The sequence below is a fragment of the Symphodus melops genome, assembly GCF_947650265.1.
Source record: "Symphodus melops genome assembly, chromosome: 19".
In the NCBI taxonomy this organism is placed as follows: Eukaryota; Metazoa; Chordata; class Actinopteri; order Labriformes; family Labridae; genus Symphodus; species Symphodus melops.
In genome coordinates this window covers 5,031,404-5,057,117 of record NC_136709.1, presented here as the reverse complement: position 1 = coordinate 5,057,117, position 25,714 = coordinate 5,031,404, and the positions used below count along the sequence as shown (strand labels likewise).

The window sequence follows — 25,714 nt, the reverse complement described above, 5'->3', positions numbered from 1 at the left end:
CTGGATTTCATCCTTATGCCTCTGCAGACACACACACACCAGGTTTATAGAAGCTGGAGTGTGTGTATGTGTGTGTGTGTGTGTGTGTGTGTGTGTGTGTGTGTGTGTGTGTGTGTGTCCAGGTCAGAATTTGGTGATGGTGGAGGCGATGTTCTCCAAGGCAGATCTAGCCTCAGAGGAGGGGAAAGCCTGGATGGCCTCTAGAGCCCTGTTGCCATGGTAACAGCATAAGTCCACCGCTGTGCTGATGCCTTTCTCCGTCTTAACTGCTGCCAAAAGCTGTCGAGGGATGAAAACACACGTTAGTTTGCCATGTTTGTGTCACTCCATCCAGCTGTCAACTCAACAAACTGCCAGAGAAAGTTAGCGTACTTTCAAGTACAAACTGGAAGTTAGCCGTTTCTCCCTGTGACAGAAAACCAAGTTTGCATGCAAGCCCTGATACCACAAGAAGTAGATTACTACATTTATCTGGAAGGGAAAATTCAAGCTCATCAATCTGAGTGCTTTTTTTCTTTGACAATAAGAAAAAGCACTCCAGTCTCTTGCCTCTTCCTCTATCCAACTTTTTGGCCCATCTGGTGGTGGTAGGTTGCTGTTCAGTCTTTAAAATGTCTGCATTTCATATTTCATTAACAATGATTGAAGTTACTGATATGAAACCAAAGTGCATTTCAATTTTAGATTCTATTAATTTATTAATTTGAAGCACATGTGTGTTACTGTGACTTATCTCCTACAGCATACGATTACTATGAGAGGAAGTTGAAAACATTACTTTAAATCAGCCCTAAACAACAGCTTAACTAAACAGACAAAAAGTGAATTTGGGTGTCTCCTGCTGGTGTGTTGGGACATCTTTTTGCTGAGGGCGTTTTACCTCATAAATTCTGGAGGTGGAAAGCCCCGCAGGCCTTTCTTCTCTAAAGAAACTGCAAGTGTCGAGCTTGGCATCAACCAGATTCCTATTCACCCTCATTTCACCCCATCTTATTTGTCTACCCTATAAAATGTTGTTCTTCAACTTTTCTTTTTTTTTCTCCTTTAATATTCGGGTTTATATTTAAGGAGTTCTCTCGCTGGGGCATTTCTCAACAAAACAAAATTATTTAACTTTTTTCCTCCTCTGAAATTAAAACAGTAGCACGATATTTACAGCTGAATATACAGACATTTGTGTAACAACTTATGTATCTCCAGAATCTAAAATATTGACTTAATCATGGAAAAATCATGTTCTCGTCTTTCTTTTATACTTTTTTAGTGTTATTTTAAACTGTCTTTCATCAATCATTGTCCCGCCTTGGATGTTTTGGTCTTTGGTATACCTCCACAGTCCCCCGAGCAACTGCTAAGCTAGTAATGTAGCTAGCTAATGTTGTTGTAAAATGTTTTTTTTTTCTCTCTATCCTTTAATAGCAACTTTGAAAACGCACTCATTTATAAAATTATTTAGTCAGAAATGAGTAAAGAGTTTCTGAGTTTACTTTTAGTCATGCATAACTAAATTCAGAATAACTGTCACTCTAATTTGTTGTGATTAGGACTATACAGGTAAGAGTATACAGAAGTACAGGGTTACAATGTGTTTTGTTTTTATAACACTTTCAGTGTTTTAATATTTTAAGCCTTCATTGTTTTTTGTTTAAAATCAATTAACATCTTTTGTCATATATTTCATCTATGGACTTAAATTAAAACAATAAAAGTGCTGAGACAGGTCTGTTTGTGTTGAAGTTGATGATAATATTTTGCAGGTCATTTATCTGACATGAAAAATTACTTTCTGCGATGTTTTAAATCAAGTACTGAATGCAAAGCAGTTTAAAAAGGGAGTTTGTGTAATCATTTAGGGTTCTGTATCCAAATTAACCAGCAGAAGCACATGTTTAATTATTCTGTGGATGTTTCTGAAAAACTAAAGTAGTTCCAAACGCTTTAGCTCAAGGTCTCTTTTTTTCATTTATCCCTCACTATCTCCTATCTCAGCTTTCCTCATTGTGTCCCCTCATCTGTCCTTTCCTTCGAACTTCTCCCCATGTCCCTTTTTCGTCAGGTCTGCTGAAGGAGATTCTCTCACAATGCCATTGTCTCAGAGCCTCAGTGTCTCCTCCACAAATAGGCCTCGGTAACTTATCCTTCCTGCTCTGGTTTCAGACTGGGCCAGATAACCCCCCAACACCATCAGACCCCTACTCTGTAGCTTCAGTCTCTTCTTGCACCCCTATCTGCCCCCTCTTCTCTCACTCATTGACTTTGGAAAGCTCATCTCTCAACTTTGATATAGGTTACAGTGGAAAGACATCCTGTTTCTCTTGATGGCTTCATCAGATATTGTGCCGGTGAGTAAACAGCTGAATTCGATAAGACAAAGAAAAGTGAAGCTTTTTACAAACTTATGTCAGAATTTTGGACATCAACTCCACAGCTCACAGAAGAGGAACATTTAGAATTCAAACAAGTGATCTTACCTTTGAGTAGTCCAGTTGGTTTCTCTGTGTTTGTACCTTGCAGAGATTAGAGAAAAAGGAGAGTAATCAACCAGAAGTTCTCAAAGTTTACCTTTTTTCTGAATCTTTTCTGTACAGTTTTTCTTTTTATACTAAAAGGCAGAATTTAATGAAATTACAGAACTTGAAATAATCAACACTAACTAGAGATAATTTGATTTATGAAGTCAGGAACTCCTTAAAATACATGTTTAAGCCCTTCTGTTCCAGAACTTCGTCAGCATAAATGGGAAAGATAAAGGAGAAAAGCCAAAAGTGAATAAAGAGGTAAATAAAAAAAATACTTTTGAGGTAAAAAGTATGTTTGAGGTAAAATGTGCATTCACACAAAAATAAATGAATAAAAATTTTCCACATCAAGGTAAACATATCCATTAAATAAATCCAATTATTTTGAACTATCTTTTAAAATGTTGACAATACAAATTCCACTTATTTCTAAGAAAGTGGTTCACCAACAGCAACATTTTGAGTGGAATCTTTCATAACTCCAAAGTTGCTTATCCCAGCTTTTAGAAAACCTGTGATAGTTCACCTCAGGACATTTCAGCTGACATATGTATTCGTTGAGTGGTTAAAGAAAGGCCACAATCACCTGTAGCTAAAAAAAAAAAAATCCATTTGCAAAAAGAAGTAGCCTCTAGATGTTTTTATAGTCCTTTTGTACCTGCTGCAGCTGCTGATGCCATCTCTCCTGGCCAACAATCTGACGGTGGAAAACCACGGGGGCGGCACTCAAGCTGAACGTCAGCAGCTCCCCCACGCTGCTCTTCACAAAGGGCTGCAGGTCAGAGTTCAGCTACAGAAAGCAGAGTGTCACTCAGACATCAATCAGGCAGAGTTTGTACTGTGGTACCAATTAACACAAACCCAGCGATGAAAAACAGTGGTGAACAGGTGTTCGTGCACGCTGCCTACCCAGCCTACCCTGTGTGTGACCCGGTTAATGAGCAGAATGATGAACAGTTAATGACAGAGCTAGCCTGATGAGGCTGGTTCTCCTTCAAAGACCTCATTCCTTTCCTCCCATGCTGAGATTCCCTGTAGCTGCAGAGGCCTGCGGACAGGCAGCTACAGGGATCCACAGCAGGAGAGGACATACTGACACAGCACTGTGATGTAATGGGACCATTGTGAATGACTTTTAAAGTAGTACTAATAACATTCAGCTTCAGAACCTGAAAGAAAACATGGTTTAACACCAACATTGTGAGGAAATTACATGTTTATACTGATGATGTAGTGCAGTGCAAAAAAAAATGCTGATTCCACATTTAAATATTTTTGTTTCTCATGGTTGACTAATATGACACATAATGTGAATCAGGATAACAAATGAAAATGATTCAATTAAAAAAAAAAAATCTGTGTTTTACTCCTCAGCAAATATTCCTCCATGTTCTCTCTCAAACATTTTTTTTTTTTTTAATATTCAATTCAGGTTGGGTTTGAGTGTTTGACCAAAACTCAAACAATATTACTTTAAAAGCACGCTATCAAACCAGACAGAACACAGAAAAAGTAGAATAAATGTCATGGACAAAGTACGGTGGTCAGGAGAGACAAGTTGTAGAAACAGAAAGACTTGCTAACGTATTCAAAGAAGAATGTGCAACTTTTTCATCCAGTAGATGTCGCTCTTGTGCACGAGCGTTAAACCAAAACAAACTGCTGTTTGGCGACAGCTCCACCATACTGAAGCCTCCGCTCTCCTCCAGTGACTCACCTCCAACCCCTCTTCTCTCACGTTCACATGAAGGAGCCAAGAGCAAGCAGCAGATAAAATTGTTCTGGACTCGAGCTGTAACTGTCTGTGGCCTGCGTTGTTCTGTTAGCACACTTTAGTTAGTCCGTAGCTTCACATGGCATATGAATTGACACTGTGATCTAAAAAAGGCTTTCTCCGACTAAAACAGCTTTATGTGCGGGGGGGGGGGGGGCGGCTTTCCCGCCCATGTAAACATGATGTAAAATCAGCTCCGACAACAACACAACCAGCGGGACTCGTGCTTCTCACTATTGTAGACAACCATGACTCAGAGAGACAGTTCCTCGGGACATATTAGATTTCTGCTATATTTATGTGTACAAAGTCCCACTTTCTTCCTTAAAAAGGCACAAATATTCTTGGTCTAACATCTAGGATCCCCAGACTGCACTGTGTGTGTGTAGAGAGAGAGAGAGAGACTGTGTTACAGTGGATAATGGAAAGATTGTGTCATTAGTGGTTACTTAAAGCTTTAATGTTGATATCCTTACTAGTTCATTCAAGTCCATTTTTGTGCATTTAGAGCCGTAACACTAACTGAACTCCAACATCATGCAGGTCATTTTTCGGTTCTGCAAAACTGACGCGAAACATTGATTTGAACGTTTAGTTCTCTCTGATGAGTGTACAGAAATAAGTGACATCACACGTTGCCAACAAAGCGCGTCCACTTCAACCAAAGAGAAAAGCCATGCCAGAAAAAGTGATGGAAAATGTTCTTAAGTAAAATAATCAAAACATTTACAACTCTGACAGGATGATGGATGACTGTCATACACCAACACTTCCTGTTAGAAGTTGACTAAATAAAACAGAACAAAAGTTGTGGACTTGTATTCCCTGACTTCCTGTGTGTGAGGACGGTCAGCTCAGACTTACTTTGTGGCCCAGCGACAGGTGCTTTCCGTACTTGTAGGCCAGTCTTTGGGACTCCTTGTCATGTTGGGCGAGCTCCATCGCAGCTTGACAGCTCTTGGCCAGCAGGGCCCCGTGGGACAGGAAAGTCTGCTCCTCCCAGGACGCCACGTCCACACCGACAGCGAGACTGTTCTCCTGTTGTGTGCATAAGAGGCAGAGAAGCTTCAAAAGCCTGAACCTTTTCTACAGTGAACATTCACACTTAAATACATACATTCACCAGCTCTGTGCTATATATAGTCTAGGAATTTAGTAAAATACTGTATATTGTATATAAGTAGAGGTCGATATTATGAAACCATGACAGTATAAAGAGAACTTAACACACAAACCAATATTTATCGGAGGTGTACGGTGAAGCTGACTGAGGGATGGTTACAGGGACTTGCACTTCAGTCAGATCACTGTAAGCAGGTATCACCGCTAAATGGTTATTGATTATTTTACTCGACAGGATTTCAAGATGTAAATAACAAAGGTGCTTGACAATTAGGATTCATCATCACATAATGACAATCCAGATGTCAATTTTAAGATTAAGCAGTAAATTCCCGACACTATAAACTGGGCAGATAATGTCATCCCCTCCCTGCGGCACCCAAAGCTTATTTGGTTCATCCTAAAAAAAAAAAAAAAATCTTTAAAAATGTGACACAAAATAAAGATTCATTTTTAAAAGGTATATATTGTTTGCCTTGCGAATGCTACTTACTGTATACTAAGTGTATGCAGAATTTGCTTATCGACTTACAGTGATCTATACAGAAAAATACAAAATGCATCTCTTGTAGACTATCTGAGTTTTGGAATCATCAATATTAGAAGCACATTTTCCAAATTTCCTTTTTTTTTTTTTTTTTTTTACATCTCTTTGGCGATGAATTTATCTTCCTTGTGCACAAAAAATAAATCTAACACATTCACACTGTGCACTCCAATTGACTCCGTGTTATAACCTGGTATTTCCTCATGTTCTGTCAATATATTATATTATATGTCTATTTTCCGCTCCATAAAAAAAAGTATTACAGATTATTTAGCTTTACTATCAGACATCAAAGTTAGACGGCAGAGGGGGGAAAAAAGTTTTACCTCTGGACTACTGGAATTCTCATCGTAGATTCCTTGAACTAAATCCCCGATGGCACTAGATATCAGTTCAACAACCTGCAAACAGAGAAAAAGGATGTGAGATATGGGATAAAATCCACTATGAGAGAGTCGAGGCTCGAGGAGTTTGAGCTGCAGTCATCGTGTCCATCAACAGAGACACGTGTCCTGTTGTATCGTCCTTGGACTGAGACGCTGAACCGATAACCTACTCCCTCATTATAAATCAATCTGCCTAAAATGTAGATGTAAATGAGGTTGATCAAAACTGACACGTTACTCAGTTCACCCGTGACATTTGTAATTAAAAACCATCATTTCCCCTCTGATTGCAGCACAAGCTAACAGCGCATCATCTGAACAGCTGGTTCGGTGAATAAATAGGAGGTGAGATGAAGGGTCGGAAACCAGGTGAACTGCTGTAAACTCAGCTGCTCATTATGGGGCCATAGGGAAGCTCCCGTCGATTTCATAAAACAGATTTGCCTTGCTGCAGTACACTTGGAGTTTATAGAGGAGTCCAGCTGAGAGAGACTGATCCGGTGTCTGTCCGGTTCTGAGGGGCTGAAAGGGAGCTAAAAGGCAGATGGTGAGAAGAATAATTTAGACTGTGTCCACAGAGCAGAGGGGTTAACAAGGTTTAGGAGTGATGATCCCACTTCAGGGTCCTTCATAGTCTCCTTTTACACCAATAAATTGAATATTTGTTTCACTTAGTGCCTTTGGGCATGGCAGCCTAGTATCCTTATTTCGCTGATGCTCACAATATGTTGATCTATTGGGGGTTTTCTGCAATAGTATCCTTAAACAGTTAAAGATCTGAACTATGAAAATAGGTAAATGAGCAAGATCCATTTCTCCTACTTTGATTGTCAAGCTAAAAACACAAGTAACAACAGCGCTTTAATGATGTTTCAGTGAGGTTTTTTTTAAAGGCTGCAGTTGCCTGATTCCTCTTACAGGGGGCATCATGACTACATTTTAGCCAACAGAAACACTCCTGGCTCCTTATCAACCACTAGATTAGAGGAGGGCTTTATCTATTGATTTTTTTTACTTCTGCTTTGATGAATGAGTACAAATGTGAAGTCGCTCTTTATGTCCTCCATTCACTGCCTGAGAACTGTGTGGACGAGCGTGCGAGGGGCGATGCCTGTACAGTTCAGATGAATGAGGTTAAATTTAGAGCTCCTTCAGCTCATCCCAGACATCCTTGGTTCATCAGGAAAGCCTGGTGATGCTGTCCTGCTCCGTCAGCCTCGCAGTGCCCTTTGGGTAACTGAATCCACCGGGGGAAAATATTGAGGAAACCTGAGCCGCGCCCACAGACCTGGAAGGACAATGTGCCTACAGTATTACCAGATGTGGTGTCTCTGCCTGCCTTGGGAAGTGGGGGCCAAGTGGGGGTCTTTTTTTGGAAAGTATCAGATAAGCCCTCCCCCTGCCTCCCCCTTACTCCATTCCCAAATCCAGCCAGATCGTGTTTTGCCGACAGGTCTGCGAGGGGGGAGAAACCGGAGCCGCATGGTGGGATTATTTTACAGTTTATACAAGTAGTGGCATAGGATTCTTCTCAAGGCCACGACACATTATCTCCACCGCTCTAAATGTCTTAAGGAAAAAAGGATGGTTTATGAGGAAAACTTTGAAAGCTTTGTCGTCCTGTGTTTATTAAAAAATAGAAAGTAAAATGACCGTAAACAAGCTGTAAAAGAAGAATCAACAAACCGTTCAGTTCATACTTTAAATGCTCAGTTAAAATATCTACACATGCAGAAAGCATGAGCACGGTTAAGACCCTGAGAGTTCTTTCAAATTGCAACAACTTCCATTTTCTTTCCTTAAGGAATGCATGGTCACCATCGAGGGACGAACTGAGGAAGTGAGGCTTTGAAATGTGTGGGCAATTATTATTATTAGTCTAATGAGTTATCTTTTTACATTCAATCGCAGGAAGTCAAGGACTTGTCCCACACTATTCTCGACAGGTTTCCGTCACAGAAAAGTGACAATGTGAGGTCCAGGTAGTATTGACGAACACGTTCGGTCATGCCCTGTGTGTAGGTAAAACTGTCCATGTTTTGATAGACGGAATAATACTTTATTGATCCCCAGTGAAATTCAACAGGCATTCCTGGAAGTTGCATTGCATGACAACTTAACGACTGCATTTATTACATTCATTGGTTCATACATTATTTCTTCCAAATTTAACTGTATTCCTGCTTAACTTGTTCCTAGTACTGTAAATAACCAGATGAAGGAAGAGGAAGTCCTGCTCCGACATTATCAGAACATCTGCTGGGAACACTGTAATCACCCAAGAAGTGAAACAGGTGTCACAAGGTTAAGACCTCTGGTTTTGTTTTGACACTTGCACTTGTCCTGAAATCTTCTAGAATATTCAGGAGTCCACGGTGTGAGCACAGCTCGTTGGACCTAAACTGAAAAGTAAAAGTTTGGATATGTCACCGTTTTACCGTCTTTTCTTTCTGTCATATTAAAGAGAAACACTTAATGGCTTGTTGAAGAAAACAGCAGCCACTTTGAGACTCACTAGTCTAACCAATCCTTCAGTTTTACTGAACCTGATCTCTATTAATAGTTAATCCCTTCCACTTACGGCACATAGAGACAAATGTTGACATTTAGTGAAACTCTACAGAGACTGACACATTCATGATCACACAATGTTTTGCTTAATTGAACACTTGCATGACCCCAAACGGTCTTTTAAAGTCGACTGTTTATTCAAGAACAACCTTTTTATATCACTGCAGATACATCAATCCAGTTAGTGTTGTGACTAAAACAAAAACAAATTTGTGGTTCGAGACTTTAATGGCCCATCTATTATTTCATTTCTGGATTACCTGCCTGTCTATAAACCGACGTACCGCTCCTGACTGCTCACACTTTGTTTGCACATTCATTGAAAACTGGAAGCTTCATAAAGTGGGTAAAGTTGACCTTAAGTTTTTTTTTTTGTTTCGTTAACAGGAAAGAAAATTATACAAAATCTTTTTTGATCATCTTAAAATTAGACATTTTATGCAAAAAAAATGTGTTCAAAGGTTCACAGACGTTGAACAGCACCTTAAAAAAAATGAAATTAACCTTCCTCTCTGGAGCGGTCGTCAGGAACAAACAATAGAGACAGCAGAGAAGGACTCCCACACAGAGAACCAGAACAGTTAAAGATAGGAGTCTTGTTTGAGGCTATTCTTTATGAACAGACAAATGTTACTGTCGCAGACGTTTAAATCTGTCTCGGTTTATTTCTTCAGTGCAAAAAATAACCTGATTTGGCACATTCACTTTGAGTTTCATAAAAATTAAAATTAAAATTAGATTGCTTGGTCAGACTCTTTCCACCAGTTTAAAAAACTTTGGTCAAAACAAACTTTTTCAGCTCAAAGATCTCATTATTAACGTTCCTGGTATTCTAATTTAATCTAATATGAGCACACTGGTTTGCCCTTGGTTTATTTTGCTAACCTTTTCAAACACGATAAACTGATGAAAATCGAATGTCCATCTCTTCAATATACAAAAAAAGAAAGTTTTAGTACTGGCTTCTCTGACAGCAACCCAGCAGTCACCATGTCCTCTTTCTAAGATTCAATTTCAGTCCTGAATTGTTTGTTTTTCTTTTGACCAGAGAAGTAGGCAGCATCCCTACATGGGCGCGATGGAAGTGTGCAAGACTACTGGTTCAGATATGACTGATATGACTGCATTTCTCTAACAAGCCCCACGGGTAGAATGGTGGTAAAACTTGGATGAATATTTGAGATGCTTTTACAAAGAAAGATTTCAAGACCGATGTAGAGCTGGTTAAACACTGAAGCTTCACTGAACCTAGAGTTTTAGTCAAGACCTCACAAACCCAGAACAAGACGTACACTAGACCAGAGTGCTCTGAGACCGGGACATGGCCGAGACATTTAGGTATTGAGACTGCGTAAAGACCAAGACCATAAATATCAATGATAAATCACCATATTGTGTTCAGCGGGGGGTTTTTAAAAAGGTGTTTTATTCTAATTACATTAATGATGTGGAAAAATAGCCCGTCAGTGATGGTCTTGACCAATCTTGATTTTCATTCTGGAGTCTGCTCAGTCTGAGTCCGAGTTAAAAATACTTCAGATTCTGAGTCGAGACCTTCAAAAAGTGGTGTCGAGACTAGTCTTAAGAGCGGCTTCTCTTCAGCTGTTCGGAACGTTTTTGAGGCTATCTGATAAGAGAAGGTGTAAAAATGGTACCAAGCAAAGTTAGAACAGCGTTAATGAAGCCACACCTTTAAAACGACTTTCATTTTGAATAGCTTGTAACTCCTGTCCAAGCTTGGCTGCCGTAGATCAGACTGAGTGTGCTGAATAAGAAGCAGCAAGGAAGGAGATAAGGTCTGATCAGACTGGCATGGGGGGGGGCGGTTATTTTGATCCACTCAGGCAACCGCATTCTGACGGAGCAGCATGGTGACAGTATCTGTCAGCGGGGGGTTACCAGGATACACAGAAGATATGATCTGTGGTGAACTTACAAGGCCACCCAGCAGACACACATAAAGATACGAACACACACTCATCAAAAAAGTGAAAGCTCAATAAGAAGTCCCATGTCGACTGTGCTCTGACCACATTCTAGTCCACACCTCACAGGCGGAAGGCCACCAAACACACCGATGTGTGCGTGTGTGTGTGTGTGTGTGTGTGTGTGTGTGTGTGTGATTATGTGGTCTGTGAAGGACGATTTTACACGATCAAAGTGGCCGAGCTGGACGATGATGAAGAGAGCTTCCTGTAGGGTTGTCAAAATGTTCCATACTTTGATACTTTAAGATGCCACATTTTAAAACTACACAATCTCAATTTCTTTAACAATTTAACAACTGCAAATCTTCAATCCTCAATGTTTTTTAACCATGGAATAGTTTTTGCCAAAATGAGGTCAAAGCATTTCTTTGATTTCAACAGTGTACAAGAGTGTAAAATTTTTGGTAATTAAAGGCAAGAAATGACCAAAAACTGGAATCTATATCGTTTGACGTTTACTAGTACCAAATCTACGACCGAAACAAATGTCAGGTGCAATGAAGATTCCAAAGAAATAAATTCACAGTACCAACTAAAGCCACATGTTCTGACTTCTACTTGAGATAGGACCCTTCAACACAAGCTGAAAAACAGGATTTAAAAAGTTACAATAATAATCTTTAGATTAATTAATTATTTAAATGGGGAATGGGTCTGAGGCCCGACGTCTCAAGCGCCATTCATCAGCCAGCAGTGGTTAATCCAGCAGAGACAAGGAGGGGACAGAGAGCTGGAAAGGAATGAATAAATGAAAGAACGATGGAGAAAGTCAGTATTAGGATATTATAATGATAATTACAGAAAGTAAAAAGACGGAGCTGTTTTCTTGTGGGAGAGAGGTTCAGTTGCTTTGCTTTGCACGGGCCAATCAGAAAGAAGTGACATCTAATCTTGCTGATATGTCTTCCACAGCAGCCTTCCTGACAGATGGGGGGCAATAGTCATCATACTGACAACATCAGAGTTTTATAAATGCCGAGCCAATCTGAAACAAGTGAGGCAATTCAGAGGTCTCAAGTCTGGCCAATTTCGTTGATCTTTTTTAAACATCTAAAATTGTACATTTCATTTAGCAGACACTTTAAATCAAAAGCAACGAACATCAGGGAGTAAGTCCAACGCCAAACAAGGATGGACGCAAAGTCAGTAAGTGCAAAATAACAGATGTGAGTCTGATCAGGCAGGGCCCAAATTAAAGTTAATATATCGTCATTTACAACAACATTGAGAGCAAGCACCATCCTAAATATCGTCATTGTCATCATCAATATCAATAAGTGTGTAGGTGTGCATAAAGAGCAGGGTTTTCAGCTTTTTCTTAAAGGTGCAAAGGGACTCAGCAGATCGAAAGGAGTTTGGTAGTTTGTGCCACCACTGGAGGAGGGCAGAGGAAAGGAGCTCTAGCTCGAGACTAAGGGTGGATTTGGACTGTCCCTCCTATCCCCTTTCACTGACCTCTTTAACTGAACCCCAGGGAAAATGCCATGAGGTTAAAGAAAGGTGTTCGGAGAATTCATAATAGAAAAGGCGGTCTTTGCTCTGACAATCCGACCACATTTCCACTAAGCGACGTAATTATGTGACAGTGGAGATGACATGAATCTGTCGTGCTGAAACTACAGTTTTCCAAAAATGGACAACAAAAAGTGCATCTAAAAAACTGTTTATCGGCAGAGCGTCGTGGTTATCTCACAAAATGTTCGGTCATTTCTTGCTTTGAAATACCAGAAAAATACAAGCGAACTCCGGCACAATATCTACATTTAATAAATATGGTACCATATAAGTACCAATCTGTGCTACTGCATTTGTGCTAATTCAACAGTGCTCTCTCTTTTGTTATGTTAAATGGACTTGAGCTTGGAGCTTGTATAGTGGTTTTTAGTCTTTTACTCAAAGCACATTTTACACTGCAGGTCAAACCCATTCACACACTGATGGCAGTGGATGCTAGATAAGTGTCCGATTGTACAAACTAACCCATTTGTACACATTCTCACGCAGCAGCGGGAGAAAATTGGGGGTAGGTTTCTTGCCCAATAGGGCACATCGACATGTGGCTGCAGGAGCTGGAGATTGAACCACCGACCTTCCGGTTCAACGGCTGCCCCACTGGCAGCATCTTCTTATAAAAAAATATGACGGATAAAGTCAGTTTTCTGCTAGGAATTTCCAAGATGCCAATTCCCTCTGGAAGAAATCCCAGTTGAGGAAACTGCTGTAAGTGTTGCCGTAAATATGTGAAGAGCACCGCAGCTACAGAGTGAGTAGCCTGCGATGCTGTGCATTCTGGGAGTTGTTGTCTTTCATCCACATGAGCCATAAAGACACTTTCTGTCTTTTCTCAGTCAAGAAAGTGCCACCTTATTGAATCCTATTCAAAATAACAATCAGTGTTAACATGAGAGAGGGGGCCCATCGATCGCTCATACATTAACCCAAAACGTGCCACAAACTTGGGGGGTTACAAATGGGCTCACATGAGTAAAATCTCTGATGTCAGGTCAGATATTTCACAGGGCGTTAGTTACTAACAGGGAGGTTACCTTAGTATTATTCAGCTCTGCAAGTCCCGTACAAGCATTTGCCAGAAGGAAGTCCCCACTCAGGACGGCCATCTTGTTCCCAAACTGCATGTCCTTCAGCGGGCCGTCTGAAACCGTCCACTCCTTCAGATCAACAATCCCACGATGCACCAGGAAGGCCGTGTGGATCAGCTCAGTGATTTCTGCCAAGTTCCTCTGGCTGTGAAACAGGAAGAAAGAAAAAAAAGAAATATATTTGAAAATCACAGCTTTTTTTTTTTTTTTTTGGCAACAGCTTTTAAGAGAGGCGTTCCAGAGACCTGACAGTTAGAGAGCTTTTTGACAGAACCCTTTTCATTGTCTTTATGCTGCTGAAATATTCAGGTTTGGCCAGTATGAAGACTCATTCAGAGCAACATGTTCTGCATGCCGGCTGGAAGGGAATCGTCAAAACAAAACTAAATTGTCGGCATCATTATAACCCTTTAGCGAAAGGAAAAGACATTCAATAAATAAAAAACAGCAGCAGACACTGGAGTTTTGTTTCTTATTTGACAAGAATATGCAGCAAAACTGGAGCAAACAAAGCCTGCTGGGATTAAACTGCTAACTGAGACTTCAAGTGACTAGAGAAGGAATGACTATTGACGTTGAAATGATAAAGATCTTTATATAGCTATAATTAAAAACAACAAAAAAAAAAAAAATCTGCATGCTCAAAGTAAGATTTGTTAGACATCTTTCCACTCAGCATGTCAAGGGTCGTTGTAAAAGAAGAAATTAAACTTATCATTAGGAAATAATAGCCATTCTTGATTATGAGAGAAAAGACATAAAAGTGATCTTTGAATAGAGCCTTTCAGCGCAGCCTTAGGGAGGATATAATCAAATGTTGATTCAGCCATTGGTTGGGGATAATTAGGCCCCTCTCCATATGGAAGCAGCTCGCCACGCTGCGACAGGAGGGATCTATCCAGACGGGGTTGGGTGCGTTGATAGCCACTTACGACCTTCTTTCAGCCGCTTTGAGAACCTGATGAGCCAGTCGCCTGCTTTGGGCTCCAACCCCTTCCTACACACACACACACACACACACACACACACACGCACACACAAACACACGCGCACACACACACACACAAACACACATGCGCACACACACACAGGTCTTGTAGCTAGGTAATTGCCATGTTCGATGTCTGCGTGGAAAAGATGTGATTAAAATTCAATAATGTCATCTATTTCGCCTCTCAATCACACCCATTGTCTGGTTGGCTTCTTTGCTCGGTGACGCAGAGCAACAACACGAGCGACCCGAATGGTGGTTAATAAGTTCAGGGTTTCAATAAAAAGACATTAACAGATCGACAGTCGTGTACGCTCAAGGTGCCTCGGACTGATGGATACGCTCGACAAGTTTCAAGAGGAGGACTCATTGTTACAAGAAGAGGAAGAGGAGAAAGAGCTGAAGCTGATTCACCATCATGAATGCTATTTTGTTTGTACATCCGAGACCGATGTCGGCCTGCTGGGGATCTGAAAACAAATCTGCTCATACACGTTGGTTTACAATAAAAAAAAAATAAAAAAAAGCTTGGAACAATCAATCATGATGGAAACGATCCAACTGCAGGTCAGAAAAGTAAAGAAGGGCCAGAATGTTGTTTCCAATTAACATCTGATTGAGCCATGACGATGAGGTGTTCTCTTCATGCTCCCATGTGGAAAGACGAACAGACCACGTCATGGCTTCATCAAAACATTTGTGAATGAAGTCTTCAACACTTGCTCTTCTAAAGTTTCTTTGAGGAGAACTACTCAAATATGTGACATGCCTGTTTTTATTCCTGGAACATGTTCAAGCTATAGAGGTTTGGATAATAGGAACACTTTTAATATATTTAATCCAAATGGTATTGAGAGATAACATGACATGTACTGATAGTCACTAAGTCACCAGACAGAAACCTATAAAGATGACAAAAGAGAATAAAAATGAAACGTAACATTGTGATACAGACAAGATGTCAAACAAATTTGCTAATTTTTCTCCCCAAAACAGGAATTGAGGGCTGGTTTTATGGTTACATTAAAGACCTAAAAAAAGAACAATACAGATACATCTTCCTCTCTATGAATGAAGGCTTCTTTCTTTTCCAAACCAAACATTTGGTTTTCAGTTTGGATGAGTTACGGCAGGGAGCAGACATGGTAGCCTGTGAGCTTTGGTCTCAAACTGAGTTAAAGAAGACGCAACAGATGTTTTGGCAGATTTTCTGCCTGTTTGGCCGTGATATGTGACCGGCTGGTCCTCTCATATAAAACCTGTTCTGTGCCAATCTCAGATTCACATGCTCGAGCTGCAGGTTTCAAAACCATGCACAACAGCGATACAAACAGTAACACGACCGCCGCTCGCTCTGCCCCTCCCGCTCCGGTACACTGTGCATGCACTGCTTATTTAACCTCTCCTGTTCAATGGCAATACATGTTGGCTGTTTGTGTACGATGGGACTCATCATGTAATTAACAACAAGCTTTCTTCTCAGGCCGTAAAACAGATCACAGGTAAAAACCAATAATAATAATAATGGAGTTATGTTCAAAGTGGATTTGAAAAAAGCTGCAGATTAACTAAGTCACCTGACACAACTAGTGAAGAAGGAAAAGAACGAGACACGGCCGCTGGCTGGAGTGTGAATGAAGAGAGGATAGCGAGTGTGTGTGTCTATGTGTATGTGTGTGTGTGTGTGTGTGTGAGAAGAGCGCCAGTTGGTCATAACTTGGTGCAGTTTATAAGATTTTTATTATGAGCACTAAATTGAATTTGGAAGTTAGTTGTAATTGGCCAGATAAATTAAAATCAGTCCATCAAAGATAATTAAAAATGGCCAAGGCTTTAAGTGAAAAAAAAAGGATATGATCCTCTAGTCTCTGCAATATTGATAAACACTACTGTGATATGACATTTCCAAAAAACTAAGAGACTGCTGATTTAAAAAAAAGAACATGTTCAAATCCACTAAATCAAAACACTTTGACACTTACAAAGATCCTTAGAAAGTGAATGTTATCATGAAGGAGTCCTAGACATCAGGCCTTCACACCAAGCCAATAACAGATGGATATCTAGAGTACAGAAAACAGCATGTTTGTGTCAGAATCTCTCACAATGGATCATTTTACAGTCTTTTCTTTCACCTGCCATTTTCAGCTCGAATTCATAGAGTTAAGGTAATCACTGCATCTCAACGTACTGAACAATGGCACGGTGCCAGAAATAAATCAAATGAATGGAGCTCCCCATGCAGCACACATCCCAAAGCTGTGCCTCCAATCTAGCAATCCTGATCAACAGCAGTGGAGCTTGGGGAGAAAAAAGGGGGACAAGGGGGCCGGTGTATAAATAGCTTTGGTGCCCAGTTGCATAGCAACCGATGCCATCTCGCCGAGGTGTAACGCCCCTCACCACGCCCCTTGTCCTGACTGTTCTGTTCCATTTTCCTCCCTCCGCAGTCTGCCTCGCCATCAAACACGGTCTTGCAGATCTGGGTGTCCCTGTGTGCGATTTAAAGAGGGGACCTGTCCATCAGAGGGCCTGCAGGATGTGTGCAAAGACATGGCGTTCATTTTCACAAGGAATTAAGAGGTGTGCTGTGCACAAGTTCAATTATGAGTCTGTATGTTTATCAGTCTATCTATCTATCTATCTATCTATCTATCTATCTATCTATCTATCTATCTATCCATCCATCCATCATGGTGGTGCGCTCTGGTGAATCATCAGTGTCAGGCAGCAGAGTGGGAAATGTTTTACAAATGCTGCCTGTCAGAAGGGAGGAGACCATCCCCCGGAGGTTTCAATCACCCCCCCCCCCCCACCACCATTACCCCCACCCCCAAACCCGCTCCACCCTCACTCCCTCCATCTCTTCCATCAGAGGTGCTAATGAGCCCAGGAGAGGAGGGGGTATTGCTGAGGGGAGAGACAGAGCGAGCAACATAGTGCAAATGAGGTGATCAAGTCATGCTGTGTGTGTGTGTGCGTGCGTGCGTACGTGCGTGCGTACGTGCGTGAGTGTGTTTTGGGTTTGCACTATCCATCACACGCGAGTGAGGGAATGCTACATGTTGGATTCAGTGATCCAGTGTCACAGTGATGTGAACGCCAGGTTGTGACAGGGGGTGAGTGTGTAATGACTCGTCCTGTAGTGACTCACAACCTGCCGACACGGCTCGGCCTTTCGAGCCTGAGGAGGACCAAACTTGTGTCTTCCATGGCGCCGGGCTTACTCCAATTAATTCTAATATTAGGATGGTTTTGCTCAGACACGGCTCCACTACACACATATGCCCCGTGCCAGCCAGCAGCAAGAAAGAAACCTTTCAGGCACCCAACACACAGCTTCGCCAAACACAGCAGTCACTTCTGGAAACCACTTGGCACACACCCACATCCCTGTTCAGAGCTGCATGCTGGTAGTTAACACATGTGAGGAAGCTTGAGAGGACCTTGGGGTGCTACCTGAAGCCTTCTACCAGCAGAAAATGTTGAGTACATTAGAGATTTGCATACTAACATGTTAAGATAAATTATACAGTAAGTTTCAATTTAAATTAAACAATAAGACATCTCCTCACACGGATGACATATGAAAGCCACATGTCGTGCTTCTGTTAAAGGAGAATCCTGGCATTGCACACCTCACCCTGTTTCATTCTTCAACAGGCTGCCAGCTAAAGCAGCGTGCTGCAGAGATTTCATTTTATGTGCCTAACAGGACATTAGACAAGTCATGCACCTGAACATAATGGCACTAATGTTATTATGACTCTGCTATATGTAATGCAAGTCCAGTTATTAACCCTTTGTGTACTAGCCAGTCAAAACATATTAAGGGGGGTTTGGACATCTCGATGGAGGGATGCATTATTGTCCCCCATAGTACTATTTACAACTGTTGCCAGGTCTCGAGCTGTTCTTTAAATGAGCATTTTATGACATTAAAGAGCACAATGAAGAAATGAAAGCACAGAAGAAGAAAAACAAACAAACAACAAAAATAACCAAATAAAAGCTACTAACTTGAACCTCAGATGGAGTAGCTGATTACTGTCTGATACATTTATAGTAGAGGAATACATTCATGCTCATGTCTTACATGATGACACATAAACAGTATAATGTTCATGTTAATATACAGCCAAAGAAGGAAAACAATGTCAGGCTGATGTATTTGAGCAGGAAAAGCTGTTTTTTGGATGTTGCTGAATAATGATCAACATGTGTCTTGCATAGGAAACGAGTCAACACAAGGTAAGACGGTTTGCTAAGTTTTTTTTTTTTTTTTTAAATAAATGAAGTTCAGAGTGCCACCAAAGGGGGAATAGAAGAGAGCAATAAAAAGTTGTGTTCCCATTTAACAACAATCTTTCTATATAGTCATACAATCATCCCATCCTGAAACCGTGTCCCCTCCGTAGTCTGTATTCACCAGATGATGCAGTGCTTCTTTTACAGGAATTGATACGGACAATAACCACAGAGGACGAGATTGAATTACCTGACGCAAAGATTTGATTTCAATATTTATCCTTCAGGATCCATGTAACAGGGACACAAATGGAGTCGCCTTTCATGGTCTGCTTACCATGCACATTAACGGCTCTACAAAGCAACTGTATCCATGTTTACTGCCCAATGTTTTCTCCCAAGCAGCACATCCATGTGGAGGCCAGAGAGACCGTGTGTGGTTGCAGTTTCGACAAACAGCTGGGGATTAAAATGGCCAGTTTGTTTATTAAAGAAAAAAGTTGCTTGGTGGAAACTAAGTGTGGTACCATATGGCCGTTATTCCTCGGATGATGCTCTGTGACTGTGATTAAGGTTGGTGGACTCAAGGGGATCATATCTTTGAGTACAATGTTTTGCCAATTAGCTCCCTAAATTACCACAAAAGCAAAAGCAACCAATTAAATGTTGCGTAGTTGGACAGACTTTAGGGAATCCCCTTGAAAGGAGAAAGATTCATCTGAGCATCCTGCTGACGTTAGGACACCATTTAATTCATGAACCATGTTCAAGTTGACCTGAAACAGCTCAACGATAATCCATAGATTGTATTTCATTTCATTGTAAATGATTTAAAATGGCTTCCAAATATCTTTCGCCCTGGATTTGAAAAAAAGCATTTAAGGGCTCGGGCTGTGAAGTCGAGGTGAAAAAGATGAGATAAAACGATCCAAACAAAAGGAAAGCCAGATGAACTTCTGACTGGACTGCTGATGCTCTATGGGATATCTAATGGATCCAGTCAGAAAACCAGCAGTGCAGTACATATAATCCCTTACTTGCCATGTTGTGACTCAAAAAAGGTGAACATTTAATAATGATGGGAACAGCTTTGTGGAACAGTTGCTGCAGGTAGTTTACCTCGGGTAGATGCCGCTGACCATGTCCTGAGACAGGAGATCGGAGGCTGCGTGGCTCGGCCCTGCAGCTTTTGACAACAGCAGCACAACCAGTCCCCTCATCTGAAGGTTGTTCTTGCTGTCATAGACGAAGCCCCTGCAGAGAAACAACGACAGATTAATATACAAACAGAAAACCACAGAAACCTTCTGTTCCACAGTATGTCAATGAATTTTCTGTTTCTTTTTTTTTAATTTTTTTATTGGTGCGATAATGTGACAAACATGAGATATACATGACAAATAAAGTACAAAAACAAGGAGAATGGATTTAGACAAAAAAAAGTAAAAAACAGAAAAGACATAGGACAATAGTTACAAAATACAATATAAAAATAGGTAAATGAGTTAATGCAAAATAATGAGATTTCAATAGACATCAACTTACAACAACTAGCACAGATAGTACAAAACTACACAAGATATAATAATAACAAAAAAGGAATACATTAAAAAAAAAAAAAAAAAAAAAAAAAAAGAGCGATAGGGATCGAAAGAAAGAGAAGGGGAGGGATAGAAGGTGTTTTATGAGGTGTCAATGAGACCACAAGGTCCAAGCTCCTTACCCTCTGAGCATGAGGTGAGATCATATCACAGGACTGTGAACTTTGATTGATTAAAAAGCAAAGTTTCTGCCCTGCCATTCATTGTGTCTTCCACCATGTCACCCGTTTGCCTCTGGAGTAGATCTGCTGTGTAAATTCAAACATGTGGGCAAAATACAGGGGTTGTTTTATTTGGGGTGTTAAAGCAACATTAAAGCAGTTGTGGGCTCACAATTTGGCACTTCAAGATAAAAGATGGAACAGTGTTGGAACGGGTGACGCTTAGTGATTCACACCGACTGAAGCTATTTAGTTCTTTTCTAAATGTTCCTTATATTTTTGGATTTTTTGGAGACCATTTTCTTTCTGTTGAAGGAATGATCAAATAAAAGAAACTGCACCATGCCGACACAACGCTGTTCTATTAGAGGATTGTTAACATGTTCATTGTGCATGCTAAATAGAATATATGACAGGAATATAATTGTTCAGTTTTGATGCAGGACTGTATTTTTCTTTTCAGTCTGGGGGGGTTCAGACCCGCCCCCTTGCCAACAACCTTCTGACAAATTCACAGAAACATACACACACACATGCACACACACACACTCACTCAGTGAGCTGCCAGCGTGGTGCACAGATTAAATATCTTTTTACTCTCTCCAGGGAGCGGTTAGACAGAGCACCTCTAATCCTGTCCCTATGGGAGCACTGTGTGCCATGAATCACGCTCTCGTTAGGGGCTCCGAGGCAGACAAGCAGCCACGCCCCCCTCCGCTCGATGCCCAGACACCGGCTTCACCAGCCCACCACCAGCCCCGAGTCCCCACCCCCACCCTCTCTGACCCACCCCTGCGCCACGGAGGGAGGTGGAGGAACCCGAGACAGAGAGTGGATGTGGGAGATAAAGCATGAAGAGAGGGAGGGGTTAGAGAGAGATGGAGGGAACGGAGGCCAGGCAGAAATAAGAATGCAAGAAAAGATTACAGGAGAAATACACGAGTGGTTCACCGTGTTTTGTTGCTGAAAGGAAAAATCTGTTCAAAAACCCTGAAGTTTTCTTCATTCCCCAAAAAGCTATTAAAGAAAATGGTTGATAAATATAACATATTGAAAGGCTCTCCTTTATTATAGCTTGAGAGATTTGTTTCTGGTCACTGTGATTTGACTTGAATGTCGGCGCTCGCCTGCCCTGGAAGCATCACCCATTCAACACAAAACGACTGGAGAGCCAAAATGATGAAGCCGCTCTCCTCTTGGGGAGTCCGGGTAAGCTCGTGGCCTGAGGGTGGCAAATGATTAATATTTATGTCACTACCCACACCAGCATACATCAATCAATCACAACCGCCCTCCTGCAAAGGGGTGGGACGAGGACGATGTGGAAAAAAGGAGAGATAGTGGGTGCTACAGAGAGTGCGAGAGCGAGAGAAATGGGCTGCTGTCATTTTTAAAGGGTTGTGAACAGGTCACCACACCTTCTGCTCTGCAATTGCAGCGCAGGAATTTAGGAACTTCAGCTGCGGTATGCAGCAGGGGCTGGAATTAATGCATGCAAATGTACGACCGCGTGCAACATATTGATCCCCTTTCCTGCCCTTTTACCCCTGGAGCAAAAAAGAATGAATGAATATTCCTCATCGTCCTGCATTCTTTACCAGGACAAAATATATGTGACGTGTGCATTTGTCCATATGTTATATCAGCAGACAGTTTGTTTCTTATAAGACACTGAGAACACGTTTTATTTACATTCTCACGATGAACAAGTATGCAACAATATTTTCTATGTCTCGGAATATTTCTGCAGGAGAGGATCTTTCCTTCAAAACCTTATTTATTAATACATGAATTGATTTCCACACGACTTCTAATTACCAAAAGGTAAGAGAACCATAGAAGGAAATACAAGACTGAGACAAAGTCTCAAGGACTGTCCTTAAAGCAAGTAAAGTTTCCTCTCCGGGGCCGCAGTCCCCTCGCTGTAACTCCAGACTTTGGGGCAAAGTTAGCTGAGCTGCAGTTTTTGAGAATGAAGGGAAAGGAAAAACCGAAACCCAACTCCACGAGGGTCTGCCTGTCTGCTATTGTGGATATTTTTATCTGCAGCGTGTCTATGGCGGAGACACAGTGGGAAATACGAACCAGCCAACCCAAGCTGACAGTGAGGAGTCAGACTGTCAAGAGGTCTGCGTCACCCCCACCCTCACCACCACCCCCATGCTACAACACCCAAATGGATTGTCATATCAGATTTAGGTGTATAGGTTATTACACCCTTGGGCTCCTGTTTCCAACACACCCGTCTGCATGCCGGTGTTTAGTTCGAGGACTCTCTTCAAGTTCTCGCTTTGGATCTCAGAGTTCCTGATTTCTTTGATAAAACACAAGACGGGCCGGGCAGATAAAGTGATGGAATAGATTACATCTGGCTGATGTGACCGGCTGTAGCTCCTCCTTCATCAATACACAACATCAGCTTTACAGTTGGATCCCCAATCCACTCTATTGACTTTGTGCAATTACAAATCGTGGATATAAAAAAACCCAGGTCTCTTCATGGGGCTGTAACCCAGTAAACTGTCGTGTATTATGCCGCTCGCCTGCAGGGGAAATCAATGGAGAGCGTTTCCCTTAATCCTGGTATTTACTTCAGAGAAAAACAGGATTTATTGACCACACAGGGACAGGCAGTAGTAACATTAAGTGATGCACTTGAATAAGCACCGCTCTTTGGCTGGTTTAGAAAGTGTTCTCTCTGGTTAAAACATTCAAAATGGGACAAACGACTTTACAAGTTTTCAAGACGAAATTCAGGTCAAGATGTCCAGAAATCTACTTCTTCTTAATCTAATTATTTGGGAAGCCCAATACTTTCTGCCAGGATGCATTTAGTCGGATTTCACAAATGTGTCTGAGGGGTTCTTACAATACTCACAGATAAACACACTTGAGTCTCAGATCCAATATTTCAAACGTATTCCTCGAAAGCTCGTTTCTCTGGCACAGTTTTTTTTGGCTACTTTTTATGTAAACTCCCTTTTTGAAGGTTGAGAGCTCGAGTACGTGAATCACATTTACACATGCTTTTGTTGAAGGGAGTCTGTGGAGTTGTTGGTCTCAGGAGAGCCAGAGAGAGAGATCAGCTTGTTTTTACCTATGAGCAGTTCCCCACTCGGGTGTTGTGCACATGCCTGAGTGTGTACGTTTGTGTATGTGCCTGATATATTGTCCTCACTTTATGCTAATAACATTTATAAGGATCAAATGATGTAAAACATGAATTGTTTTTATTTTACAAACTGATCTGAGTGTGCTTTGAATAACAGTCTTTATCTTTTTAATGCTTAGGGAAAGATCGTCATTTAAGATCAAATTAATGTAGACGATTTCATGTCACGCATGTGGATTACTTCTCCTTATAATCCAATGTTTATGATATCTGTTGGGCCAAAGCGGAGTAATACATTTCAGTTTATCAGTGCATCTTTATTGATAGGTGAATCAAATCAGTTCAGCGCTTTGCTTGTCAAAGACGGTGTGAACAAAGGAAAGCTCAGGAAACAACCAGATGCAGAAAAATAAGAGCAGTGTTGCTTCCTGTTGACATGGAGACAGCTGAACTGAGAGTCACTTAAACCGCATAAAAGGAAACAAACCTTGGGGAATTCTTTACTCTTCCTAATCATAATCATAAAAAAGAATATGAAGGTCAAAGGTGAAGTCCATTAATTCAAGTTTAGATGGTGACCCACAAATTATTTCACAGAAATTATTTGAAAACTGTCAAACGAGACACCAGCAGCGGTATTGATTTATTGATTTCACACAATTGTTGTTGCCCAACATTCATCTGAGGATGAAATGGGATACATGCGTCTGCAGACGGGGTCAAGTTTGTTCAGGTTTGTGAGGGCGGTCTGAGAATGAACTGAGTTTTATTATCTTCATGCCAAAACACAGTGATTTAAACATTAGCTTAAATCACTGTGAAAAATAGTCAAAAGTGTTTCTAACAGAGTTAGGTCCGGATGTACAGATTGAAATCGTGATAAATCCATTAAAAAGGTGTCCAGATTCTCATCTTTACTCTGAAAAATGAATCGCAGTAATATGGCGAGCTTCAGCAGCTGTAGAGCGACATTAAGAAACCGCCACCGTCTTTTAAATCTGAGGTGTGGATGCATTTTGTCTTTCCCAGCAAATAAAAGAGGTGAGAAAAGAAGACAGAACTACACAAACAGCACAACCAACATGATGCAGCGTTTTATAGACAGCACAATGAGAAGATCCAATCAGCTCCCCTTGTTGAGAGAAAACAAACAAACATTGAAAGGCTAAATAGCACTGACAAGCGGGTGAGCAGCCCCTAAAGCAGGGGTAGCCAACCCTGGTCCTCAAGAGCCACAATCCTGCATGTTTTAGATGTCTCCCTCTTCCAACACAACTGATTCAAATGATCAGGATCGTTATCAGGCTTCTGTAGAGCTTGATGACGAGATAATCATTTGAATCAGGTGTGTTGAAGAGGGATACATCTAAAACATGCAGGATTGTGGCTCTTAAATCGTAAATCGTATCGTGAGTTTAGTAAATCGTATCGTGAATAGTGAATAGTATCAGGAGTTCTGTGTTTCTCCAGGTTTGTTTGGATGCAGGTTTGTTTGGAGAATAGAAAGAGAGCCATATGAGGAAAAAAGGATTGCAGCAGCAGTGTTACCTTGCAGTGTTGAGTAAAGGGTGTTGAGTCCCAACCAGCTTCCTCACATGCATGGCCACATTGCTGAGTTCATCACTGAGCAGGCAGCGGAGACTCATGAAGGAGGTCGGATACCCGACTATCTTCTCTGCGTCCGAGACCACTTTAGTCCAGTCTGAAGGTCCGGAGCTGGAGAACAGACTCAGAGTCCTCTGTGCCCGGCTCCACACAGACTGGCGTGACAGTCGTGACCATGTAGTTGGAAGCATTTTCTCTGACTGTCTTATCTTTTTAAAATAATACAGTTACTGTAAAAGCCATTCAAATACTTACTAACATCTTAAAATGATATCATCATATCAGAAAGCTCAAACGTTACAGTGCAACATGTTTACTGTACATACAAATAATTATTAACTATCCTATAAACGTGTTTCGTAGGTTATTTAGAGAATTATTAGATGTTTCACAACACACGACCTGACACTGCGAGCCGCCATCTTTATACGCGTATTACGTTACGTTACGTTGTAAAACGTAATGACGTTTGACGCTAAATTCCAACGC

General features: G+C 41.1%; 1 protein-coding gene across 1 annotated transcript; it reads right to left on the bottom strand.

The window, feature by feature from the left end:
- Positions 1-25,714, bottom strand: pdss2 (prenyl (decaprenyl) diphosphate synthase, subunit 2). Its single transcript, XM_079370623.1, has 8 exons — positions 25,169-25,714; positions 19,866-20,000; positions 13,454-13,652; positions 6,289-6,363; positions 5,158-5,331; positions 3,178-3,309; positions 2,472-2,507; positions 1-279 (listed from the first exon to the last, which is right to left on the bottom strand). The coding sequence occupies exons 1-8, from the start codon at positions 25,414-25,416 to the stop codon at positions 124-126; spliced, it is 1,155 nt and encodes a 384-aa protein (XP_079226749.1). The 5' UTR covers positions 25,417-25,714; the 3' UTR covers positions 1-123.

Bases quoted from the DNA above. Each gene is read 5' to 3' on its own strand.
- pdss2 (XM_079370623.1), bottom strand. From the start codon at position 25,416: ATGCTTCCAACTACATGGTCACGACTGTCACGCCAGTCTGTGTGGAGC. The intron at 3,310-5,157 runs GTAAGTCTGAGC...TGCTTTCTGTAG, and splicing joins ACCTGTCGCTGGGCCACAAA to CTGAACTCTGACCTGCAGCC. The intron at 280-2,471 runs GTAAGATCACTT...ATCCCTCGACAG, and splicing joins ACCAACTGGACTACTCAAAG to CTTTTGGCAGCAGTTAAGAC.